Source organism: Pipistrellus kuhlii, unplaced genomic scaffold, assembly GCF_014108245.1.
Source record: "Pipistrellus kuhlii isolate mPipKuh1 unplaced genomic scaffold, mPipKuh1.p scaffold_m20_p_143, whole genome shotgun sequence".
NCBI classification, from domain to species: domain Eukaryota; kingdom Metazoa; phylum Chordata; class Mammalia; order Chiroptera; family Vespertilionidae; genus Pipistrellus; species Pipistrellus kuhlii.
The window spans coordinates 38,333-59,972 of NW_023425453.1; the positions used below are offsets into that span (position 1 = coordinate 38,333).

At 63.8% G+C, this 21,640-nt stretch overlaps 1 protein-coding gene across 2 annotated transcripts in view; it reads left to right on the forward strand.

The window, feature by feature from the left end:
* ARNT2 (aryl hydrocarbon receptor nuclear translocator 2) overlaps positions 1-11,975 on the forward strand; it is a 48,324-nt gene extending 36,349 nt beyond the window's left edge. For both annotated transcript variants that reach the window (XM_045581611.1, XM_045581612.1), the window contains exons 10-18: positions 1,973-2,047; positions 3,067-3,218; positions 5,069-5,141; positions 6,308-6,431; positions 7,298-7,394; positions 8,129-8,267; positions 9,835-9,985; positions 10,812-10,951; positions 11,764-11,975. In XM_045581611.1, coding sequence (XP_045437567.1) covers positions 1,973-2,047; positions 3,067-3,218; positions 5,069-5,141; positions 6,308-6,431; positions 7,298-7,394; positions 8,129-8,267; positions 9,835-9,985; positions 10,812-10,951; positions 11,764-11,862 — 1,050 coding nt within the window. In that variant the 3' untranslated portion in view covers positions 11,863-11,975. The remainder of the gene's footprint in view (positions 1-1,972; positions 2,048-3,066; positions 3,219-5,068; positions 5,142-6,307; positions 6,432-7,297; positions 7,395-8,128; positions 8,268-9,834; positions 9,986-10,811; positions 10,952-11,763) is intronic.
* Positions 11,976-21,640: the final 9,665 nt, after the last annotated feature.

Sequence of the window (21,640 nt, forward strand, 5' to 3'; positions counted from 1 at the left end):
GTCAGGGGGTGCGGGGCCCAGGGGAGACTTCGCAGCCTCGAGAGGAGCCAAGCCTCCTGCTCGCTCCCTGGCCGGCAGCCATTTTTTAAAAATATATATTTTATTGATTTTTTACAGAGAGGAAGGGAGAGAGATGGAGAGCTAGAAACGTCGACGAGAGAGAAACATCGACCAGCTGCCTCCTGCACACCCCCCACTGGGGATGTGCCCGCAACCAAGGTCCATGCCCTTGACCGGAATCGAACCCGGGACCTTTCAGTCCGCAGACCGACGCTCTACCACTGAGCTAAACTGGTTTCGGCAGCCATTTCTGTCTGGATTTGTCTACCTTCTTCTTCTTCTTCTTCTTCTTTTTTTTTTTTAATATATTTTTTATTGATTTTGTACAGAGAGGAAGGGAGAGGGACAGAGAGCTAGAAACATCGAATGGAGAGAGTCATCAATCAGCTGCCTCTTGCACACCCCCCACTGGGGATGTGCCCGCAACCAAGGTCCGTGCCCTTGACCGGAATCGAACCCGGGACCCTTCAGTCCCCAAGCCGACGCTCTATCCACTGAGCCACAGCCGTCTCGGCGGTTTGTCTACCTTCTATAAGTGAAAACTTTGCGGCCTGGAGCAGAGCCAAGCCTCCTGCTCGCTCCCTGGCCGGCAGCCGTTTCTGCTCGGATTTGTCTACCTTCTGTAATTGAAATTTTGTCGCCTGGAGCGGAGGCCCGGGCCAGCCAGGGTGTGCAGGAAGCTTGGCTTCCTCCATCGCCAGGGGCAACCCTAGCCTCCTGCTCTCTCTCTCTCCAGCTCCGAGGGTGCCACCATTTTTCTTGGAATTAATTGAAACTTTGTCGCCTTCGGCAGAGGCCTGTGTCCCCCTGAGGCCGTGGGAGCCCCGGCCGGTCAACCCCCCGAAGGAGGGTCCTGAGTTCGATGCCGGTCAACAGCACGGACCTCAGTGGCAGGCTCTGCCCGGCCCGGGGCCCTGGCCGGAGCGCCTGCAGGAGGCACCCCGCCCATGGGCCTCTCTCCCATCGACGTTCGATCTCTGCCTCTCCCTCTCTCTCCCACTCTCTCTAAAAGCCAATGGGGAAATATCGTCAGGTGAGGATTAGCAACTAGTAAACACTGAATGAAACAACATGAGAGGGTTATTCTAAGTCTTAAAAAATAAAACAAAAATAAAGCTGCTTATATATATATATATACACACACGAGAGGCCCAGTGCACGAAATTCGTGCATGGGTGGGGGGTGTATTCCTCAGCCCAGCCTGCACCCTCTCCAGTCTGGGACCCGTCTCGCACTCGAGGACTGCTGGCTCCCAACTGCTCGCCTGCCTGCCTCCCTGATCGTCCCCTAACCGCTTCTGCCTGCCAGCCTGATCACCCCCTAACCACTCCCCTGCCGGCCTGATCACCCCTAACTGCTCCCCTGACAGCCTGATCACCCCTAACTGCTACCCTGCCAGCCCGTTTGCCCCCAACTTCTCTCCCCTGCAGGCCTGGTCACCCTAACTGCCCTCCCTTGCCAGCCTGGTAACCCCTAACTGCCTTCCCCTGCCGGTCTGGTCACCCCTAACTGCCCTCCCCTGAAGGATTGATCGCCCCCAACCTGGGGCCTTAGCAGAGTGAGACGCCAGGGTCAGCGAGGCCAGGGGGCCTGGGATGGGGGTCCCGCAGCCAGCATTGTGGTGGTGCCTTTCCCCCCCTCATCCCGGGGTGAGCTAGAGATGGGGTGAGGAGGACTCTTAGAGAGAGAGGAAGAGACAGAGAGAAACGTTGATGAGAGAGAGACACATGGACGGGTTGCCTCCTGCACGCGCCCCTACCAGGGCCCGGGCGAGGGGAGGAGCCTGCCACCGAGGTCCATGCCCTGCCCGGCATCGAACCCTGGGGCCCCCGGCGCTCTAACCACTGAGCCACACCGGCCGGGGCTCCCTGGAGAGGGGCCCCGTTTCCCTAAAGCGTCTCTCCTCCCTCAGGACCTTCTGGGGAAGGACATTCTGGAGTTCTGCCACTCGGAGGACCAGAGCCACCTGCGGGAGAGCTTCCAGCAGGTACCGCGGCACGCCCCACACGGGGACCGAGCCCACCACTGCGCATCGAACCCCGGACCCTTCAGTCTGCGGGCCGACGCTCTATCCACTGAGCCACACCGGCCAGAGCTTAGCTGCTGTCCACTGAACGCTTACTGTGTGCAGCTGAGCACCTACTATGTACCTGCACGATGGAAAACCCTTTTACATGACTCCTGCGGACTCCGCCCCCTCCGCCTGCTGACTCCGCCCCCTCTGCCTGCTGACTCCGCCCCTCCCTCCCACTGACTCCGCCCCCATCCCTCCCTCTGACTCTGCCCCTCTCCCTTCTGCTGACTCCACCCCTCCCTCCCACTGACTCCGCCCCATCCCTCCCTCTGACTCTGCCCTTCTCCCTTCTGCTGACTCCACCCCATCCCTCCTGCTGACTCCACCCCCTCCCTCCCACTGACTCCACCCCATTCCTCCTGCTGACTCCGCCCCCTCCCTCCCGCTGACTCCGCCCCCTCCCTCCCGCTGACTCCGCCCCCTCCCTCCCGCTGACTCCGCCCCCTCCCTCCCGCTGACTCCACCCCATTCCTCCTGCTGACTCCGCCCCCTCCCTCCCACTGACTCCGCCCCATCCCTCCCGCTGACTCTGTCCCCTCCCTCCCGCTGACTCCGCCCCCCTCCCTCCCGCTGACTCCACCCCCTCCCTCCCACTGACTCTGCCCCTCCCTCCTACTGACTCCGCCCCCTCCCTCCCACTGACTCCGCCCACTCTGCCTGCTGACTCCGCCCCCTCCCTCCCGCTGACTCCGCCTGACCCTCCTGCTGACTCCACCCCATCCCTCCCTCTGACTCCGCCCCTCTCCCGCTGACTCCGCCCCCTCCATCCCACTGATTCCGCCCCATCCTTTCTGCTGACTCCGCCCCCGTCCCTCCCGCTGACTCCACCCCATTCCTCCTGCTGACTCCGCCCCCTCCCTCCTGCTGGCTCCGTCCCTCCCTCCTTCTGTCTCCGCCCCCTTCGCCCGCTGACCCCGCCCCTCTGCCCGCAGGTGGTGAAGCTCAAGGGCCAGGTGCTGTCCGTCATGTACCGCTTCCGCACCAAGAACCGTGAGTGGCTGCTGCTGCGCACCAGCAGTTTCACCTTCCAGAACCCGTACTCGGACGAGATCGAGTACCTCATCTGCACCAACACCAACGTCAAGTGCGTGCCCTGCCCCAGGCCCCCCCACTTCCCCTCCAACTCCCCCCTGCAGGCCCTGGGCATGGGCCCCTCCTCCACTGATCTCCCCTCCCATCAGGGACCTGGGATGTGGTCCCCTCCCCCCCTGACCCTCCCCCATCAGGGACCTGGGGCGTGGTCCCCTCCCCCCCTGACCCTCCCCCCATCAGGGACCTGGGATGTGGGCCCCTCCCCCACTGACCCTCCCCCCATCAGGGACCTGGGGCGTGGACCCCTCCCCCACTGACCCTCCCCCATCAGGGACCTGGGATGTGGACCCTCCCCCACTGACCCTCCCCCCATCAGGGACCTGGGGCGTGGAACCCTCCCCCACTGACCCTCCCCCCATCAGGGACCTGGGACGTGAGCCCCACACTGGCCCCCCTGCAGGCGCCCAGTGGGGACCTGGGGCGTGGCCCCTCCCCTTTCCCCCCTCCCCCTGCAGGCGCCCAGCGGGGACCTGGGGCGTGGCCCCTCCCCCACTGGCAGGCCCCCAGCCCCAGGCCAGGGAGGACACCCGCATCAGTGGCCCCGGGTGCCGGGTCCCGTCCCCCTCCGATCCCCTGAGGGTGATGCCAATGGCTCCGGGTCCCACTGAGCCGGGCAGCACAGCGAGAGCCCACGGCGCCCCCAGGGTCTCCGCTGCTCCCCCCTATCAATCCGCCGCCTCCTGCACGCCCCCCACTGGGGACGGAGCCCCCAACCCGGGCCTGTGTCCCGACCGGAATCGAACCCTGGCCTCCTGGCTCCTAGGTCGAGGCTCAGCCACGGAGCCACGCCGGCCATAACATTATTTTGTTGCTACTTTATAACTGCAGTTTTTCTCTACAGCAGCAGATCGCAACCCACAGGTCGCCTGAGACCATCGGAAAACACAGATATTTACATTACAATTCATTCACAGCAAAATGACAGTGATGAAGGAGCAACGAAAATAATGTTATGCCTGGGGGTCACCACCACGCGAGGAGCTGTGTCAAAGGGTCTCGGCATTAGGAAGGTTGAGAACCACTGCTCCATCATAAAAGGCTCATATGCAAATGGTCTTCTCGACCAGGAGTCCGACCAGCAGGCAGGCCGGCCAACCACCCATGTCCCCTCCGCCTGGCCCAGCTGGCCGGACCCCACCCATGCACAGATTCATGCACCGGGCCTCTAACACACACAGACACACACACACACACACACACACACACTGAGTGGCCAGATGATGATGATCTCTGAACGCATAATCATCTGGCCACTCCGTGTCTATCCTATATAATAAAAGGCTCATATGCACATGGTCCCCTCGACCAGGAGTCCGACCAGCAGGCAGACCGGCCAACCGCCCCTGTCCCCTCCCCCTGGCCAGGCTGGCCGGACCCCACCCATGCACGAATGCATGCACCGGGCCTCTAATATATATACATGTACTTACACACACACACACACACACACACTGAGTGGCAAGATCATTATGCATTCAGAGACCATCATCATCTGGCCACCCGGTGTACTTTAAAAAATGAACGAACAGCCGACACCGGTGTGGCCCAGTGGATAGAGCGTTGGCCTGCGGGCTGAAGGGTCCCGGGTTCGATTCCGACCAAGGGCATGTGCCTTGGTTGCGGGCACATCCCCAGTGGGGGGCGTGCAGGAGGCAGCTGATCGATGATCCTCCGTCATCAGTGTTTCTAGCTCTCTGTCCCTCTCCCTTCCTCTCTGTACAAAAATTAATAAAATATATATTTTTAAAAAATGAATGACCATTGGAGATCCCCCCTCCCCCCATCCTTCCCCCCTCCCGGTGCTGGGGGGCCGCCCGGCAGTGACCGCCCTCCCGCCCGCAGGCAGCTCCAGCAGCAGCAGGCCGAGCTGGAGGTCCACCAGAGAGACGGGCTGTCCTCCTACGACCTGACCCACGTGAGTGTGGGGACGCCTCGAACCCGGGGCCTGGGCTGAGGGCGGGGCTCAGCTTGGCTCCGCCCCTCACTCAGCAGGACTTGTGGCGCCCCCTGCCCGCACTGAGAGGTCCGCCTGCCCCCGGGGCACCAGCAACTCCCCCCTTTTTATTTTGTTTTGTCCTCACCGAGGGTATTTTTTCCCCATTGATCTTTAGAGAGAGCGGAAGGGAGAGACAGAGAGAGACACACATGGAAAGGTTGCTTCCTGCACGCACCCTGACCAGGGCCCGGAGTCGAGCCTGTAACCGAGGTCTGTGCCCTTGGCCGGAACCGAACCCGGGACCCTTCAGTCCGCAGGCCGACGCTCAATCCACTGAGCCACACCGGTTAGGGCTGCAAATGGATGTTTCTCTCTCTCTCTCTCTCTCTCTCTCTCTCTCTCTCTCTCTCTCTCTTCCCCCTTCTCTCTCTAAAAGCAATACATTTTTAAAAATTTTAAACTGTGCCCAGCTGGTGTGGCTCGGTGGTGGAGCATCGACCTGTGAACCAGGAGGTCCGGGTTTGATTCCCGCTCAGGGCACAGGCCCGGGTGGCGGGCTCCATCCCCGGGGGGGGGGCGTGCAGGAGGCGGCCGATCCGTGATTCTCTCTCATCACGGATGTTTCTTTCTCTCCCTCCCCCTTTCCTTCCTTTCTGAAATCAATGGAAACACTTCAAAAAACAATAATAAAATTTAATATATATATATATATGTATTTTTAAATCTAAACTTCAAATGCACTTTTGCCGGTGGAGTGCGTGGGTTATTATTATTATTATTTTTTAAAATACATTTTATTGATTTTTTTTTTACAAAGAGAAAGGGAGAGGGATAGAGAGCTAGAAACATCAAAGAGAGAGAAACATCCATCAGCTGCCTCCTGCACGCCCCCCACCGGGGATGTGCCCGCACCCAGGGCCCATGCCCTTGACCGGAACCGAACCCGGGCACCTTCCGTCCACAGGCCGACGCGCTACCCACTGAGCCACACGGGCCTCGGCGTGCGTGGGTTACGCTTATTCCTCTGCGTCCGCCGTGGCACCCGCGGTCGGTCCTCTCCGGCCTGGGAGACGGGGATGGTGGCGGTGGGGGGACGGACGGGCGTCAGAGCCCCCGTGGGGTGACCCCTGCCCGCCCGCCCACAGGTGCCCGTGCCCAGCCTGCCGGGCGGCGTGCACGAGGCCGGGAAGGGCGTGGAGAAGGCCGACACCATCTTCTCCCAGGAGCGCGACCCCCGCTTCGCCGAGATGTTCGCGGGCATTGGGGCCTGTGAGTGCCAGGGGTGGGGGAGGGGGGGACTGGGTCCTGGCCCAGGTGGGGGGGCTGGGTCCTGGCCCAGGTGGGGGGCTGGGTCCTGGCCCAGGTGGGGGGGGTGTGTCGTGACCTGCCAGCAGGCCCTGACCATGTGACCTGCGGGCGGGCCCTGACCATGTGACCCGCTGGCGGGCCCTGACCATGTGACCTCCGGCGGGCCCTGACCATATGACCCGCCGGCGGGCCCTGACCATGTGACCTCCAGTGGGCCCTGACCATGTGACCTCCAGTGGGCCCTGACCATGTGACCTCCAGCGGGCCCTGACCATGTGACCCCCTGGCGGGCCCTGACCATGTGACCTCCAGTGGGCCCTGACCATGTGACCTCCAGTGGGCCCTGACCATGTGACCTCCTGGCGGGCCCTGACCATGTGACCCGCCGGCGGGCCCTGACCATGTGACCTCTAGCGGGCCCTGACCATGTGACCTCCGGCGGGCCCTGACCATGTGACCTCCTGGCGGGCCCTGACCATGTGACCCGCCGGCGGGCCCTGACCATGTGACCTCTAGCGGGCCCTGACCATGTGACCCGCCAGCGGGCCCTGACCATGTGGCCTGCCGGCGGGCCCTGACCATGTGACCTCCAGCGGGCCCTGACCATGTGACCCGCCAGCGGGCCCTGACCATGTGACCTCCGGCGGGCCCTGACCATGTGACCTCCAGCGGGCCCTGACCATGTGACCCGCCAGCGGGCCCTGACCATGTGACCCGCCAGCGGGCCCTGACCATGTGACCTCCGGCGGGCCCTGACCATGTGACCTCCGGCGGGCCCTGACCATGTGACCCGCTGGCGGGCCCTGACCATGTGCCCGTCTGTCCAGCGGAGAAGAAGATGCTGGGCCCGGCCTCGGCAGGCAGCCAGGCCCTCTACGCCCAGGGCGGCCCCTTCCCGGCCGGACACACCGGCAAGGCCTTCAGGTGCGCGCGGGCGGCGGGCGGGGGGCGAGGTGGTCGGGCAGGATGGGGGGGAGGTGGTCGGGCAGGATGGGGGGGAGGTGGTCGGGCAGGATGGGGGGCGAGGTGGCCCGGGCAGGATGGGGGGGAGGTGGTCCGGGCAGGATCGGCGGGGGGAGGTGGTCGGGCAGGATTGGGGGAGGTGGTCGGGCAGGATGTGGGGGGGAGGTGGTCCGGGCAGGATGAGGGGCGAGGTGGTCGGGCAGGATGGGGGGGAGGTGGCCCGGGCAGGATGGGGGGAGCTGGGCAGGATGGGGGGAGGTGGTCGGGCAGGATGGGGGGGAGGTGGTCGGGCAGGATGGGGGGGAGGTGGTCGGGCAGGATGGGGGGGGGTGGCCCGGGCAGGATGGCGGGGGAGGTGGTCCAGGCAGGATGGGGGGGAGGTGGTCGGGCAGGATGGGGGGGAGGTGGTCGGGCAGGATGGGGGGGAGGTGGTCCGGGCAGGATGAGGGGGGAGGTGGTCGGGCAGGATGGGGGGGAGGTGGTCGGGCAGGATGAGGGGGGAGGTGGTCGGGCAGGATGAGGGGGGAGGTGGTCCGGGCAGGATGGGGGGGAGGTGGTCCGGGCAGGATGGGGGGGAGGTGGTCCGGGCAGGATGGGGGGGAGGTGGCCCGGGCAGGATGGGGGGGGGAGGTGGCCCGGGCAGGGCGGGGGGTGAGGTGGCCGGCCATGGTGGCACAGCCCCTGCTCCCCGCCAGCTCCTCCGTGGTGCACGTGCCCGGCGTGAACGACCTGCAGTCCTCGTCCTCCTCCGGCCAGAACCTGCCCCAGATCTCCCGGCAGCTCTCCCAGGGCCAGGTGGCCTGGACCGGGAGCCGGCCGCCCTTCCCCGGACAGGTACGCCCCGGGCCCCCCACGGCCCCCCAAATCCCGGCCTGGGCGGGAGCCGGCCGCCTTCCCCGGACAGGTACGCCCCGGGCCCCCCACGGCCCCCCAAATCCCGGCCTGGGCGGGAGCCGGCCCCCTTCCCGGACAGGTACACCCCGGGCCCCCCACGGCCCCCCAAATCCCGGCCTGGGCGGGAGCCGGCCCCTTCCCCGGACAGGTACACCCCGGGCCCCCCACGGCCCCCCAAATCCCGGCCTGGGCGGGAGCCGGCCCCCTTCCCGGACAGGTACACCCCGGGCCCCCCACGGCCCCCCAAATCCCGGCCTGGGCGGGAGCCGGCCCCCTTCCCCGGACAGGTACGCCCTGGGCACCCCACGGCCCCCCAAATCCCGGCCTGGGCAGGAGCCGGCCCCCTTCCCCGGACAGGTACGCCCCGGGCACCCCACGGCCCCCCAAATCCCGGCCTGGGCGGGAGCCGGCCGCCCTTCCCCGGACAGGTACGCCCCGGGCACCCCACGGCCCCCCAAATCCCGGCCTGGGCGGGAGCCGGCCGCCCTTCCCCGGACAGGTACGCCCCGGGCACCCACGGGCCCCCAAATCCCGGCCTGGGCGGGAGCCCGCCCCTTCCCCGGACAGGTACGCTCCGGGCCCCCCACAGCCCCCCAAATCCCGGCCTGGGCGGGAGCCGGCCCCCTTCCCCGGACAGGTACGCCCCGGGCACCCCACGGCCCCCCAAATCCCGGCCTGGGCGGAGCTGCACTCAGCAGGGACACCCGGACCCCATGCCACGGCGGCCAGCGTCCGAGTCGGCCAGGCCAGATGGCTTAGGCCACAGCTGACCTGGGGTGACCTTGAGCTGCCCCCATGTGACCTTGACCTGTCCAATGTGACCTTGACCTATCCTGTGTGACCTTGACCTGCCCTGAGTGTCTTTTGAGCTGCACCGTGTGACCTTTACCTGCCCCGGATGACCTTGACCTGTCTCGTGTGACCTTGACCTGTTCCGAGTGACCGTGACCTGTCCTAAGTGACCTTGACCTGTACTAAGTGACCTTGACCTGCCCCGGGTGACTTTGATCTGCCCCGAGTGACTTTGACCTGCCCCGTGTGACCTTTACCTGCCCCGGCGACCTTGACCTGTCCCGAGTGACCTTGACCTGTCCCGAGTGACCTTGACCTGTACTAAGTGACCTTGACCTGCCCCGGGTGACTTTGACCTGTCCCATGTGACTTTTGACCCATCCCGTGTGACCTTTACCTGCCCCGGCGACCTTGACCTGACCTGAGTGACCTTGACCTGTCCCATGTGACGTTGACCTGTCCCGTGTGACGTTGACCTGCCTCCGGTTACCTTGACCTGCCCCCACGTCCAGCTGCCGTGCGGCCCGTCCGTCCTGCGCCCGGCGGCCATCAGTCCGGGGGTGGGGTGCGGGGGGGATCGGGGTCCCGTCCCCCGGATCAGGCCCCATCGGGCGCCCACCCCCGTGGGCGGCGGGCACCAGCCCGGGCGGGTCCCGGGGCCCGCCCCTCCCTCGCGTGGCCCTGACCGCGCCCCCCACCCCCCCGCGCCCCCCAGGCCGGCAAGGCCCAGTCGTCCCCGTTCGGCATCGGCACCGGCCACAGCTACCCGGCCGACCCCGCCTCCTACAGCCCGCTCGCCAGCCCCGCCACCTCCTCGCCCGGCGGCAGCGCCTACTCCGGCCTGGCCAGCAGGGCACCCGGCTTCGGTAGGCGGGGCGGGGGGGCGGGGCGGGGCGGGGCAGGGGGGCGGGCGGGGCGGGGGGTCACACCTCCGAGCACCCCGAGCCCCCGGGGGAAAAAAGATAATATCCTGTTAATGTTTTCATTTTATTTTATTTATTTTTTTATTGATTGTTCTCAGAGAGGAAGAGAGAGGGATAGAGAGTCAGAAACATCGATGAGAGAGAGAGTCATCGATCAGCTGCCTCTTGCACACCCCCCACTGGGGATGTGCCCGCAACCAAGGTCCGTGCCCTTGACCGGAATCGAACCCGGGACCTTTCCGTCCGCAGCCCGACGCTCTGTCCGCTGAGCCACACCGGCCGGGGCCCTCCCTCTCTTTTTAAAAATAGAATTTATTGACTTTCGAGGGGAAGGGCAGGGAGAGGGAGAGAGAGAGAGAGAGAAACATCCGCGAGGAGAGAGGATCACGGACCGGCTGCCTCCTGCGCGCCCCCCACTGGGGATGGAGCCCGCCACCCGGGCCTGTGCCCTGACCGGGACTCGAACCCGGGACCCCTTCCGTCCGCCGGCCGGCGCTGTACCCACTGAGCCACACCGGCCGGGCCCACATCGATGTTTCTCTCTCTCTCTCTCTGCCTCCCCCCCCCCCCCGCCCCCCGCAAATGCAAACAAATAACACAGGAACAGCCCTCACTCCTCCGAAGGCAGTTCCGTTCGCAGGAGCTGGGCTGAGTGAATAGAGGGAGGGTCCGGGCGGGGGGGGGGGATCCAGGCCCCGCGGGAGGGGGCGCTGGGGGGGCTCCCGGTGATGTGTGTCCCCCTGACCCCTCCCGCCCGGCCCGTCCCCAGCGGAGGGCGGCCAGGCGGGCGGCCAGTTCCAGGGCCGGCCCTCGGAGGTCTGGTCGCAGTGGCAGAGCCAGCAGCACCACGGGCAGCCGAGCGGCGAGCAGCACGCCCACCCGCAGCCCGGCCAGACGGAGGTGTTCCAGGTGCGCCCGCCCCCGCCCGGCCCCCACCCCCGCGTCCCCCCAGAGTGGGTGCCCTGTCCCCAGCGAGGGTGCCCCCGGCTGGAGGGCCCGGGGGAGGGGGCCTGGGCGCCTGGCAGTCTCTGTTGCTTTTTCTTTTCTTTTTTTTTTTTTTTTCAATATATATATATATATATTTACCGGTAAATATATTTTATTGATTTTGTACAGAGAGGAAGGGAGAGGGACAGAGAGTCAGAAACGTCGATGAGAGAGAGTCATCGACCAGCTGCCTCCTGCACGCCCCCCACTGGGGATGTGCCCGCAACCAAGGTCCATGCCCTTGGCCGGAATCGAACCCGGGACCCTTCCGTCCCCAAGCCGACGCTCTACCCACTGAGCCACACTGGTTTCGGCTCAATATATATTTATTGATTTTTTTAATTTTTTTTTTTACAGGGAGGGAGGGAGGGGGGGAGAGACAGAGAGAGAAACATCCATGAGGAGAGAGAATCGCGGACCGGCTGCCTCCTGCATGCCCCACACTGGGGATGGAGCCCGCCCCCCGGGCCTGTCCCCAACCGGGAATCGAACCCTGACCTCCTGGCTCCTAGGCCGACGCTCACCACTGAGCCACACCGGCCGGGGCCGAGGGGTCTCGCCCTCCCCCCCCTGCACCCCTCCTCCGCCTGATACCACGGCTGTTCACTGTGGGAACCACGGGTCCCGGGTCTCAGGCATTGGGGTGTCGCCGGGCCGCCCCCCGCCCCGCCCCGCCCCGCCCGCCTGCGTGGGCCGAGGGGTCACCCCGCCCCCGCCCCCATCTCTCCCCGCAGGACATGCTGCCCATGGCGGGGGACCCCGCCCAGGGCACCGGCAGCTACAACATCGAGGACTTCGCCGACCTGGGCATGTTCCCGCCATTTTCCGAGTAGACGCCCCCAGCAGGGGGCGCCGCGCCCCCGCCCCCGCCCCCGCCCGACACACGTCCGGGTCCGAGTATTTATTGTCCGCCTCCGTGGATCCCGAGGGCCGGCTGTGTCTGATCTCCTCGCCCGGACGGTTCTCGTGATCCATGTCCGCTTACCCCCGTCCCGGACTCCCCTGTACCCCGCCTGTACCCCGTACCCCGCACCCTGTACCCCGTACCCCGAACCCCCCCAGGCCCAGCTCCCCCCGGCCAGTGTCTGCTGTGGGCGCCGATCGGGGGGTGGAGGGGAGGCCCAGCCTGTGCTCGGTGAGCTGAGCGGAGGGCCCAGGCGGGGGGCGGGGGGGGGCACGGAAAAGGGGGTACAGTCCACACCCTGCTCCCCAGCCCGGTGCCCCCTCCTGGGCTGTGTGTGTGCTGTGTGTGGGCTGAGAGCGAGGGTCCGAGTCCAGGGTGTGCGTGGCTGAGCCCCGAGGAGGGCTCCACCCACTGAGCCACCCTGGCTGCAGGAGGGGGGACCGGGGGCCGGGCTTGGGGGGGGCGGGGCTGGGGCATCTCCCCTAAGCTCCCCTCGCCCCCGCCGGAGCCTGCAGGAGGCGGCTGGAGGCACAGAGGCCCTTGTGGAGGCGCGGGTGTGTGTGTGTGTGTGTGGGGGGGGGGGTGGGACTTGGGGGGCCAGGCGGCCTCGGGGGTGGGGTGAGGCGGGGTGCGTCTGCTCAGTGGCTTGGAGGTATTTTCGGGGTGAGGCCTGTCCGCAGCACCCCCCCCCCCCGCGCCCCGGGGACCCAGCAGGCGTGGGGAGCTGTACTCTAGGGCCCGGCGCCCTACCCACTGAGCCACACCGGCCGGGGCCAGAGCCCTGGGAGCATCTGGCCGAGTGGTCCCGGGTTCGAGGCAGGCGGTGTGGGGGCAGAGCACCAGGAGGCAGACAGGGCGCCCCCACCTGGACCGCCCAGGCCCCAGGCATCTTCCTGTGCCCCCCCCCCCCCCCGCCGGGCCCGTGGGCAGGGAGGTCCCCCCAAAAAAAGGCAGAGCAAGGGCGTCTCCACAAAACCCAAGCACACAGAAGCCGGTGCGGCTCAGTGGGCAGGGCGCCGGCCTGCGGACGAAGGGTCCCGGGTTCGATTCCGGCCACGGGCATGGGCCTCGGTGGCGGGGGGCGTGCCGGAGGCGGCTGGCCGATGGTTCTCTCGCTCACCGGTGTTCCTAGCTCTCCATCCCTCCCCCCTCCTCTCTGTGAAAAATCAGGAATATCTATTAAAAAAAAAATAAAAATCCGCACACACACAGGGCGGCCGGGAGCCTGGGAGCCGGGAGGTGTGGGTCCGGGGCTTGTTTTTCCTCCCGTTGTTTTCGGGGGGGATTTGGGGGTGTCCTGAGTGGCTCCGAGGGCGGCGGCCGAGGCAGGGGCAGGGGCAGCTCGGGGCCGGGTCCTGGGAGGCGGGGTGGGGGGAGAGGGAGAGGGAGAGGGAGGGAATCATCGCTGAGGAGAGAGCATCACGCACCGGCCGCCTCCTGCCCGCCCCCCATGGGGATCCAGCCCCCAACCCGGGCACCTGCCCTTGACCGGGACTCGAACCCGGGACCCATTCGGGTGGCAGGACGATGCTCTACCCACTGAGCCGCACCGGCCAGAGGCAGGCGACTTTGTTGGAGCCCTTAAAGGGGCGGCGTGCTCCTCATTGGCACGGTCGAGAGAGAGAGAGAGAGAGAGAGAGAGAGACCCCGCTGTGTGCCCCCCCCCGACCCCGCTGTGTCCCCCGACCCCGCTGTGTCCCTCGACCCCAGGGCCCAGGGCCCTGTCCCCCCCGACCCCGCTGTGTCCCCCGACCCCGCTGTGTCCCCCGACCCCGGGGCCCAGGGCCCTGTCCCCCCTCCCTGTCCCTGTCCCTGCCCCCCCCCCCCCCCGGGCCGGGCCCGTGGCATAGCTGGTGGCTGCGGCCGTGGCCGCCCTGGGACGGCTGCCCTGTGTCACCGCCTCCCTCCTCCCAATCGGCAGCGTGGGGGCGGGCCTGGGCCGGCCCGGCTCTCCTCCCGGCTCTCCCCGGTCTCCCCGGCTCTCCCCGGCTCTCCCCGGTCTCCCCGGCTCTCCCCAGCTCTCCTCCCGGCTCTCCTCCCGGCTCTCCCCGGTCTCCCCGGCTCTCCCCGGCTCTCCTCCCGGCTCTCCCCGGCTCTCCTCCCGGCTCTCCCCGGCTCTCCCCGGCTCTCCCCGTGCTCCCCCTCCTCCCGATGGGCGGCCTTGGGACGTCCTGGGGCCGGCCCGGCTCTCCCGGTCTCCCCGGTCTCCCCGGCTCTCCCCGGTCTCCCCGGTCTCCCCGGCTCTCCCCGGTCTCCCCGGTCTCCCCGGCTCTCCCCGGCTCTCCCCGGCTCTCCCCGGTCTCCCCGGCTCTCCCCGGTCTCCCCGGCTCTCCCCGGCTCTCCCCGGTCTCCCCGTGCTCCCCATGTGCACTGTGCCCCCTCCCTCCTCCCGATCGGCCGTGGGGGCGTCCTGGGGCCGGCCCGGCTCTCCCCGTGCTCCCCGTGTGCACTGTGCCCCCCTCCTCCCGATCGGCCGTGGGGGCGTCCTGGGGCCGGCCCGGCTCTCCCCGGCTCTCCCCGGTCTCCCCGGTCTCCCCGGCTCTCCCCGGCTCTCCCCGTGTGCACTGTGCCCCCCCCCCCCCCCCCCGCTGTCGCCGGCCGCTCTCGGTGGCGGCCGCTGTGGTCTGTCCGCGGTGTCCGTGTGTCCAATGTGACGGCCTCTGGCGCGCCCGCAGTAAACGCCTCTTCGCCCGGAGCGGGCCGGCCGCTGCCTTGTCGTCCCTCGGGCCCGGGGGGGGGGGCGCAGGGGGCGGCGGGGGTGAGGGGGGCTGGGGGGGCCTGGGCGGGGGAGCTCGGGGGGGCCTGCTGGGCCCTCAGATTGTAAGTGTGAGACGGAGCCAGATACGTAGGACCTGCAGCCACTGAGGCCTGGACACACGCACACACACACAAGCACATGCACATGCACACACAACAAACATATACACACGCACACACACACACATATGTGCATACAGGCACACACACCTACGCACACAAACCCACACATACTCCTACACACAAACATGCACACGCACACACACATGCATACACATTCACACACATGTGCACGCATGCATGTGCACACAACCCGCTCATACACACAAACAACACACACAAACACACATTCATACATGCATGCACACATACATACAAGCTCATTCACACACACATGCATGCACACAACACAAATACACACATGCACGCACATTCACAAACACACATGTGCACGCATGGACACACACACAAACACACACATGCACACATGTTCATGCATGCATGCACACAAGCTCATTCACATACACGCTCATAAACACACATTCATACATGCATGCACAAGCTCATTCACATACACGCTCATAAACACACATGTATACACAACACAAATGCACGCACGCATGCACACACGCACACATGGGCACACACACAGTCATACACACATGCACACACTCGTGCGCACGCACACAATCATGCATACACACAAGCACATACTCATTCACATGCACACAAACACATGCTCCCACACACAAACACAGGTGCGTGCACAGAACACAAATACACTCGTGCACAAATGCACACGCACACAGTCATGCGCACACACGCGCAAACACACACATGTACACAGTCATGCACACTCACACGCACCCACACTCAGGAGAGCGGCTGCCCCGTGGCGCTGGCAGGGGAAGCGTGGGGAGAGGCAGGAGGCCCGGGCTCGCTCACACGCAGCGTGTGACACGCACACACACCGCCCTGGGCGTGCGCACAGCTCCGGGCTCAGCAGCCGAGTCTGTGCCACATTTTGGGCGGAAATCACGGGGCCGGGGTCGGCCGAGCCACACACCAGCGGCACCACGGCGGACATTTCTCCGGGAGCCACACGGTTTAAACGTGACGTCTTCTAAGCCACGTCTGCCACTCGGACGCGCCCAGGCCGTGGCGTTGGGTGGAGGAGCCGCCCTCCAGGGGCCCCGGAGCCGCCTGCGGCTCGCGAGCCGCCGTTTGCCGACCACGGGCTTAGGGCAACGGGCGGGAGAAATCAGGTTGGGGCAGGATTGACACATATGTATTTCTACTGGGGTCAGAGGGGAAGGGACAGAGAGAGAGACATCCACGATGACCGGCTGCCTCCTGCACGCCCCACACTGGGGACCCAGCCCGCCCCCCGGGCCTGGGCCTGACGGGAACCGAACCTGGACCCCGGCTTCACAGCTCGATGCTCAGCCACGGAGCCACGCCGGCTGGGCGAGGGGGTTTGGACACGGCCCCACGGACACGGACGGGATAAGACGCGGCTGAGCGAGGGGGTTCGGACACGGCCCCACGGACACGGACGGGATAAGACACGGCTGGGCGAGGGGGTTCGGACACGGCCCACGGACACGGATGGGATAAGACACGGCTGGGCGAGGGGGTCGTACACGGCCCCAGGGACACGGACGGGATAAGACACGGCTGGGCGAGGGGGTTCGGACACGGTCCCACGGACACGGACGGGATAAGACGCGGCTGGGCGAGGGGGTCGTACACGCCCCCACGGACACGGACGGGATAAGACACGGCTGGGCGAGGGGGTTCGGACACGGACACGGACGGGATAAGACGCGGCTGGGCGAGGGGGTTCAGACACGGACACGGACGGGATAAGACGCGGCTGGGCGAGGGGGTTCGGACACGGACACGGACGGGATAAGACACGGCTGGGCGAGGGGGTTCGGACACGGCCCCACGGACACGGACGGGATAAGACACGGCTGTGCTCGCTCACTGGTCAGAATGGAGCTGTGTGTGAGGACAGGCGTGTCGTCACGCCCGGTGGCGGGAGAACATGGGGCTCCGGGTCCTGGCGGGGTCAGGACACCACCGTGCAGGGGGGGGCTGGGCGGGGAGGGGGGGGGAACCTGGCTCCTCCGACGGGCGGCGGGGTCTTCCCTCGGGTTCCGGGAGCTCCTGGTGTGTGTGTGTGTGTCTGTGTCTGTGTCTGTGTCTCTGCGTTTGTGTGTGTCTCTCTCTGTGTTTGTGTGTGTGTCTCTCTCTGTGTTTGTGTGTGTGTCTCTCTCTGTGTTTGTGTGTGTCTCTGTGTTTGTGCGTGTGTCTCTGTGTGTGTGTCTCTCTGTGTATGTGTCTGTGCGTGTGTGTTTCTGTGTATCTGTGTGTGTGTTTCTGTGTGTGTCTGTCTCTGTGTGTGTTCCTCTGTGTGTCTGTCTCTGTGTGTGTGTGTATGTGTCTGTGTGCGTGTGTGTTTCTGTGTGTCTCTGTGTGTTTCTCTGTGTGTCTGTGTGTGTGTATGTGTCTGTGTGCGTGTGTGTTTCTGTGTGTCTCTGTCTGTGTGTGTGTCTCTGTCTGTCTCTGTGTGTTTCTCTGTGTGTCTCTGTGTGTGTGTATGTGTCTGTGTGCGTGTGTGTTTCTGTGTGTCTCTGTTTGTCTGTGTGTGTGTCTCTGTCTGTCTCTGTGTGTTTCTCTGTGTGTCTGTCTCTGTGTGTGTGTGTGTATGTGTGCGTGTGTGTTTCTGTGTGTCTTTGTCTGTGTGTGTGTCTCTGTTTGTCTGTGTGTGTCTGTCTCTGTCTGTGTGTGTGTCTCTGTGTCTCTGTGTGTGTGTGTGTCTCTGTTTGTCTGTCTGTGTGTGTCTGTCTCTGTCTGTGTGTGTGTGTGTCAGACCCCGTGGTCCCTGCGGCAGGCTGGGAGGGCGTCGCCGGCGCTGGGGCACAGCTGGGGGCACAGCTGGGGAGGAGGTGGGTGTCGGACTCCGGGGGGAGGAGGGAGGATGTGGGCCGGTGACGCCGGAGCGTGTGGGGCAGCAGCCAGGACGTCACGGGTGGACAGGCGTGTGACTCAGCGGCGCCTGCTCCGAGCACCTGCCTCAGGGAGCTCCCCGCGCACACGGGAAGACCGGGAAGAGGACACGCGTGTGCGGTGTGTGACACAGTCAGACCCCGCCCGGATTTCTGTAAGTTCACTTCGTTCCCATGAGACCTTTATTTTTTAAAAATATATATTTTATTGATTTTTTGTACAGAGAGGAAGGGAGAGGGATAGAGGGATAGAAACATCGATGAGAGAGAGTCATCGATCCGCTGCCTCCTGCACACCCCCCACTGGGGATGTGCCCGCAACCAAGGTCCATGCCCTTGGCCGGAATCGAAACCGGGACCCTTCAGTCCGCAGGCCGACGCTCTACCACTGAGCCACACCGGTTTCGGCTCATCGTGGATGTTTCTCTCCTCTCTCTCTCCCTCTCCCTTCCTCTCTGACATCAATAAAATAAAATAAAAATCAATAAAAACCTATACTTTATTTAAAAAAAAAACAACAACATAGACAACGGGCAGATGCCAGGGGCAGGGAGGGGGCCGGGCACCCCCCCTTGGCTCCGGGCAGCAGCTCTCACGAGAGCCGGGGTGCGTCACGGAGAGAAACATCGGATTTTCCAAGGTTCCGTCCAGCGGAACTGACTACTATTCCCCGATGGAAACCACAGCCCTCAGGGCGTGAGGTGGACGAGACACAAACATAAACACCCCCCTGCTCCCCCCCCTGGAAGGGCCGTGTGCCCTGGGGGCTCCTCCGGGGGCCTGGCCGGCCACACGGCCCGATTCTGTGACGGGGGGGGGGGGGGGGGGGGGGGGGACCCGGGCGGGGCCTCGGTCCGCACACACAGAGCATCTTCCGGAAACCGTCCTTCTTGCCTTCCTCCCGCTCCCCATGGGCTGTGGACGGATTCTGGATTCTCCCCCCGAATGCTCAGCCCAGACCAGCGTCCGGCCCAGCTGACGGGAGGCAGGGGTGGAGGGTGGGGGGTAAGGATGGGGGGGATGTGCTGGCAGAGTCTCCATTTCTCTCTTTTTTTTTTTTTTAAATCAATCTTTATTGTTCATATTATTACAAAGGTTCCTCATTTCTCCCCCCCTCCACCAGGTTCCCACCCCACCCTCCGCCCCCTCCCCACCCCCCATTGTCCTCATCCATAGGTGCACGGTTTATGTTCAGTCTCTTCCCGCATCTACCACTCCCTTTTCCCCATTTCTTTGAGGACCCAGGAAATCACCCCCAAAGAAGCCAGTGGAGCCCTGGCCGGTGTTGCTCAGTGGCTAGAGCGTCGGCCTGCGGACGGAAGGGTCCTGGGTTCGATTCCGGTCAAGGGCATGGACTTTGGTTGCAGGCACATCCCCGGTGGAGGGTGTGCAAGAGGCAGCTGATGGATGCTTCTCTCTCATCGATGTTTCTAACTCTCTCTCCCTCTCCCTTCCTCTCTGTAAAAAATCAATAAAATATATTTTCTAAGAAAAAAAAAATCCTCAAAATTGCTCGGCCCCGTTGGGGGCTTCGTCCCGGACACCAGAGGGTGGCGGGAGGGTTTGGTTCCCGGTCAGGGCTCATCCCCAGGGTGCAGGTTCGATCCCCAGTCCAGGCAGGAGTGGGAGGCGGCTGATGGGTGTTTCTCTCCCTCCCCCCCTTTCTTTCTCTCTCTCTCTCTCTCTCTCTCAACTCATTAAACTCATTTTTTTTAAAGTGCTGCAAAAAAAAACACCTGTCAACCCAAACCCTTAAAACACACACACACACACACACACACAAAAGTCTTAAAATGGATACTACGGGGTTGTTCATTATCACATTAAAATTAGGTTTGCAAGTTCAGAACTTTCTACTTTAAAAATGTTACCTGCGTAACCTAGTCTGACTGGTACATCTGTGCACATTTAAAAAAGGGATTGGAGGTTAGAGGCAATCGGACAGGCCTGGAGAGTGGTTAGAGGCAATGAGACAGGCAGGTGAGCAGTTAGGGGCGATCAGGCAGGCAGGCAGAGTGGTTAGGGGTGATCAGGCAGGCAGAGGGGTTAGGGGCGATCAGGCAGGCAGGCAGAGTGGTTAGGGGCGATCAGACAGGCAGGCAGAGTGGTTAGGGGCGATCAGGCAGGCAGGCAGAGTGGTTATGGACTATCAGGCCGGCAGGTGTAGGGGTTAGGGGCAATCAGGCAGGCAGGCAGGTGAGCAGTTAGGAGGCAGCGGTCCCAGGTCACAAGAGAGATGTCTGAGTGAGGCACGTCCTTGCAGGATGGGGCCTGGACCAGCAGTCGGACATCCGCCAAGGGGTCCCAGATTGTGAGAGGGCGCAGGCCGTGTACGAATTTCATGCACCGGGCCTCTAGCATGTGCATAATTTAAAGAGGAGAGAGAGCCGTAAACCGGTGTGGCTCAGTGGATAGCGTGTCGAACTGTGGACCGAAGGGTCCCGGGTTCGATTCCGGTCAAGGGCATGCACCTTGGTTGCGGGCACATCCCCAGTAGGGGGGTGTGCAGGAGGCAGCTGATGGATGTTTCTCTCTCACCGATGTTTCTAGCTCTCTATCCCTCTCCCTTCCTCTCTGTAGAAAATCAATAAAAAATATCTATATATTTTTTTAAAATTAGGAGAGATCCGACGACGCCAGCGCTTGGCCAGAGGATGCATGCGGGGGCCTCGCGCCCGGGGCTGCCCCCTCCTCTGCTCCAGGAAGGAACAGGTTTGGCTCGGTGGATAGAGTGTCGACCTGTGGACTGAGGGGTCCCAGGTTCGATTCCGGCCAAGGGCACAGGCCCAGGTTGCGGGCTTGACCCGCAGCCGATCCATGATTCTCTCTCCTCACTGATGTTTCTCTCTCATCGATGTGTCTAACTCTCTATCCCTCTCCCTTCCTCTCTGTAAAACAATCAACAAAATATATTTTTAAAAAAGAAGTACAAATATTTTTTTGTTGGATAAAGAGAGGAAAGGAGAGGGAGAGGCAGAGAGAGAAACATCCACGACGAGAGAGAATCACGGACCGGCTGCCTCCTGCACGCCCCCCCCCCCCCCCCCGAGGATGGAGCCCGCCACCCAGGCCTGTGCCCTGACCGGGAATCGAACCCGGGCCTCCTGGTTCACAGGTCGAGGCTCAACCGCTGAGCCACACTGGCCGGACTCAGAATTATGTTGAGGTAGAAATGGTCTTTGAAAGGCAGGTCCCCCGGGGTGACTGAGGTCAGTGTGGGCCAGTTCCCCCCTCCCCCTGTCCGTCCGCAGCCGCCCAGCTGTCCGTCCAGGCGGGTCCCCCTGCCTCTTCCAGAGAGGAAGCTCGGCTGCCAGGCCAGGAGGGACCAGGGCGACCGGGAGGCTCCCGGCAGTTGGCACGGGGCATGCCCTGGGTCAGGGCACTGAGTTCGATGAAAAATGTCACCTATGAAACATGAGTGTTTATTGCATGTCCTATTGTTTGTTTAAAAAATATATATATATATATTATTGATTTTTACAGAGAGGAAGGGAGAGTTAGAAACATCAATGAGAGCCCTAAGCAGTGTGGCTCAGTGGATAGAACGTCGGCCTGCGGACCGAAGGGTCCCGGGTTCGATTCCGGCCAAGGGCATGTGCCTTGGTTGTGGGCACATCCCCGGTGGGGGGTGTGCAGGAGGCAGCTGATGGATGTTTCTCTCTCATGGATGTTTCTAACTCGCTATCCCTCTCCCTTCCTCTCTGTAAAAAAAAGTCAATAAAGTATTTTTTAAAAATATACGAATCACACGGTTTATTTACCAGGGTCCTGGTGGCTTCCAGGAGCCTAGGCAGGTCACCTGGAGATCCGCGCTGACACACACGCACACACACACACACACACACACAGGACTGGAGATCCGCGCTGACACACACGCACACACACACACACACACACACACAGGACTGGAGATCCGCGCTGACACACACACACACA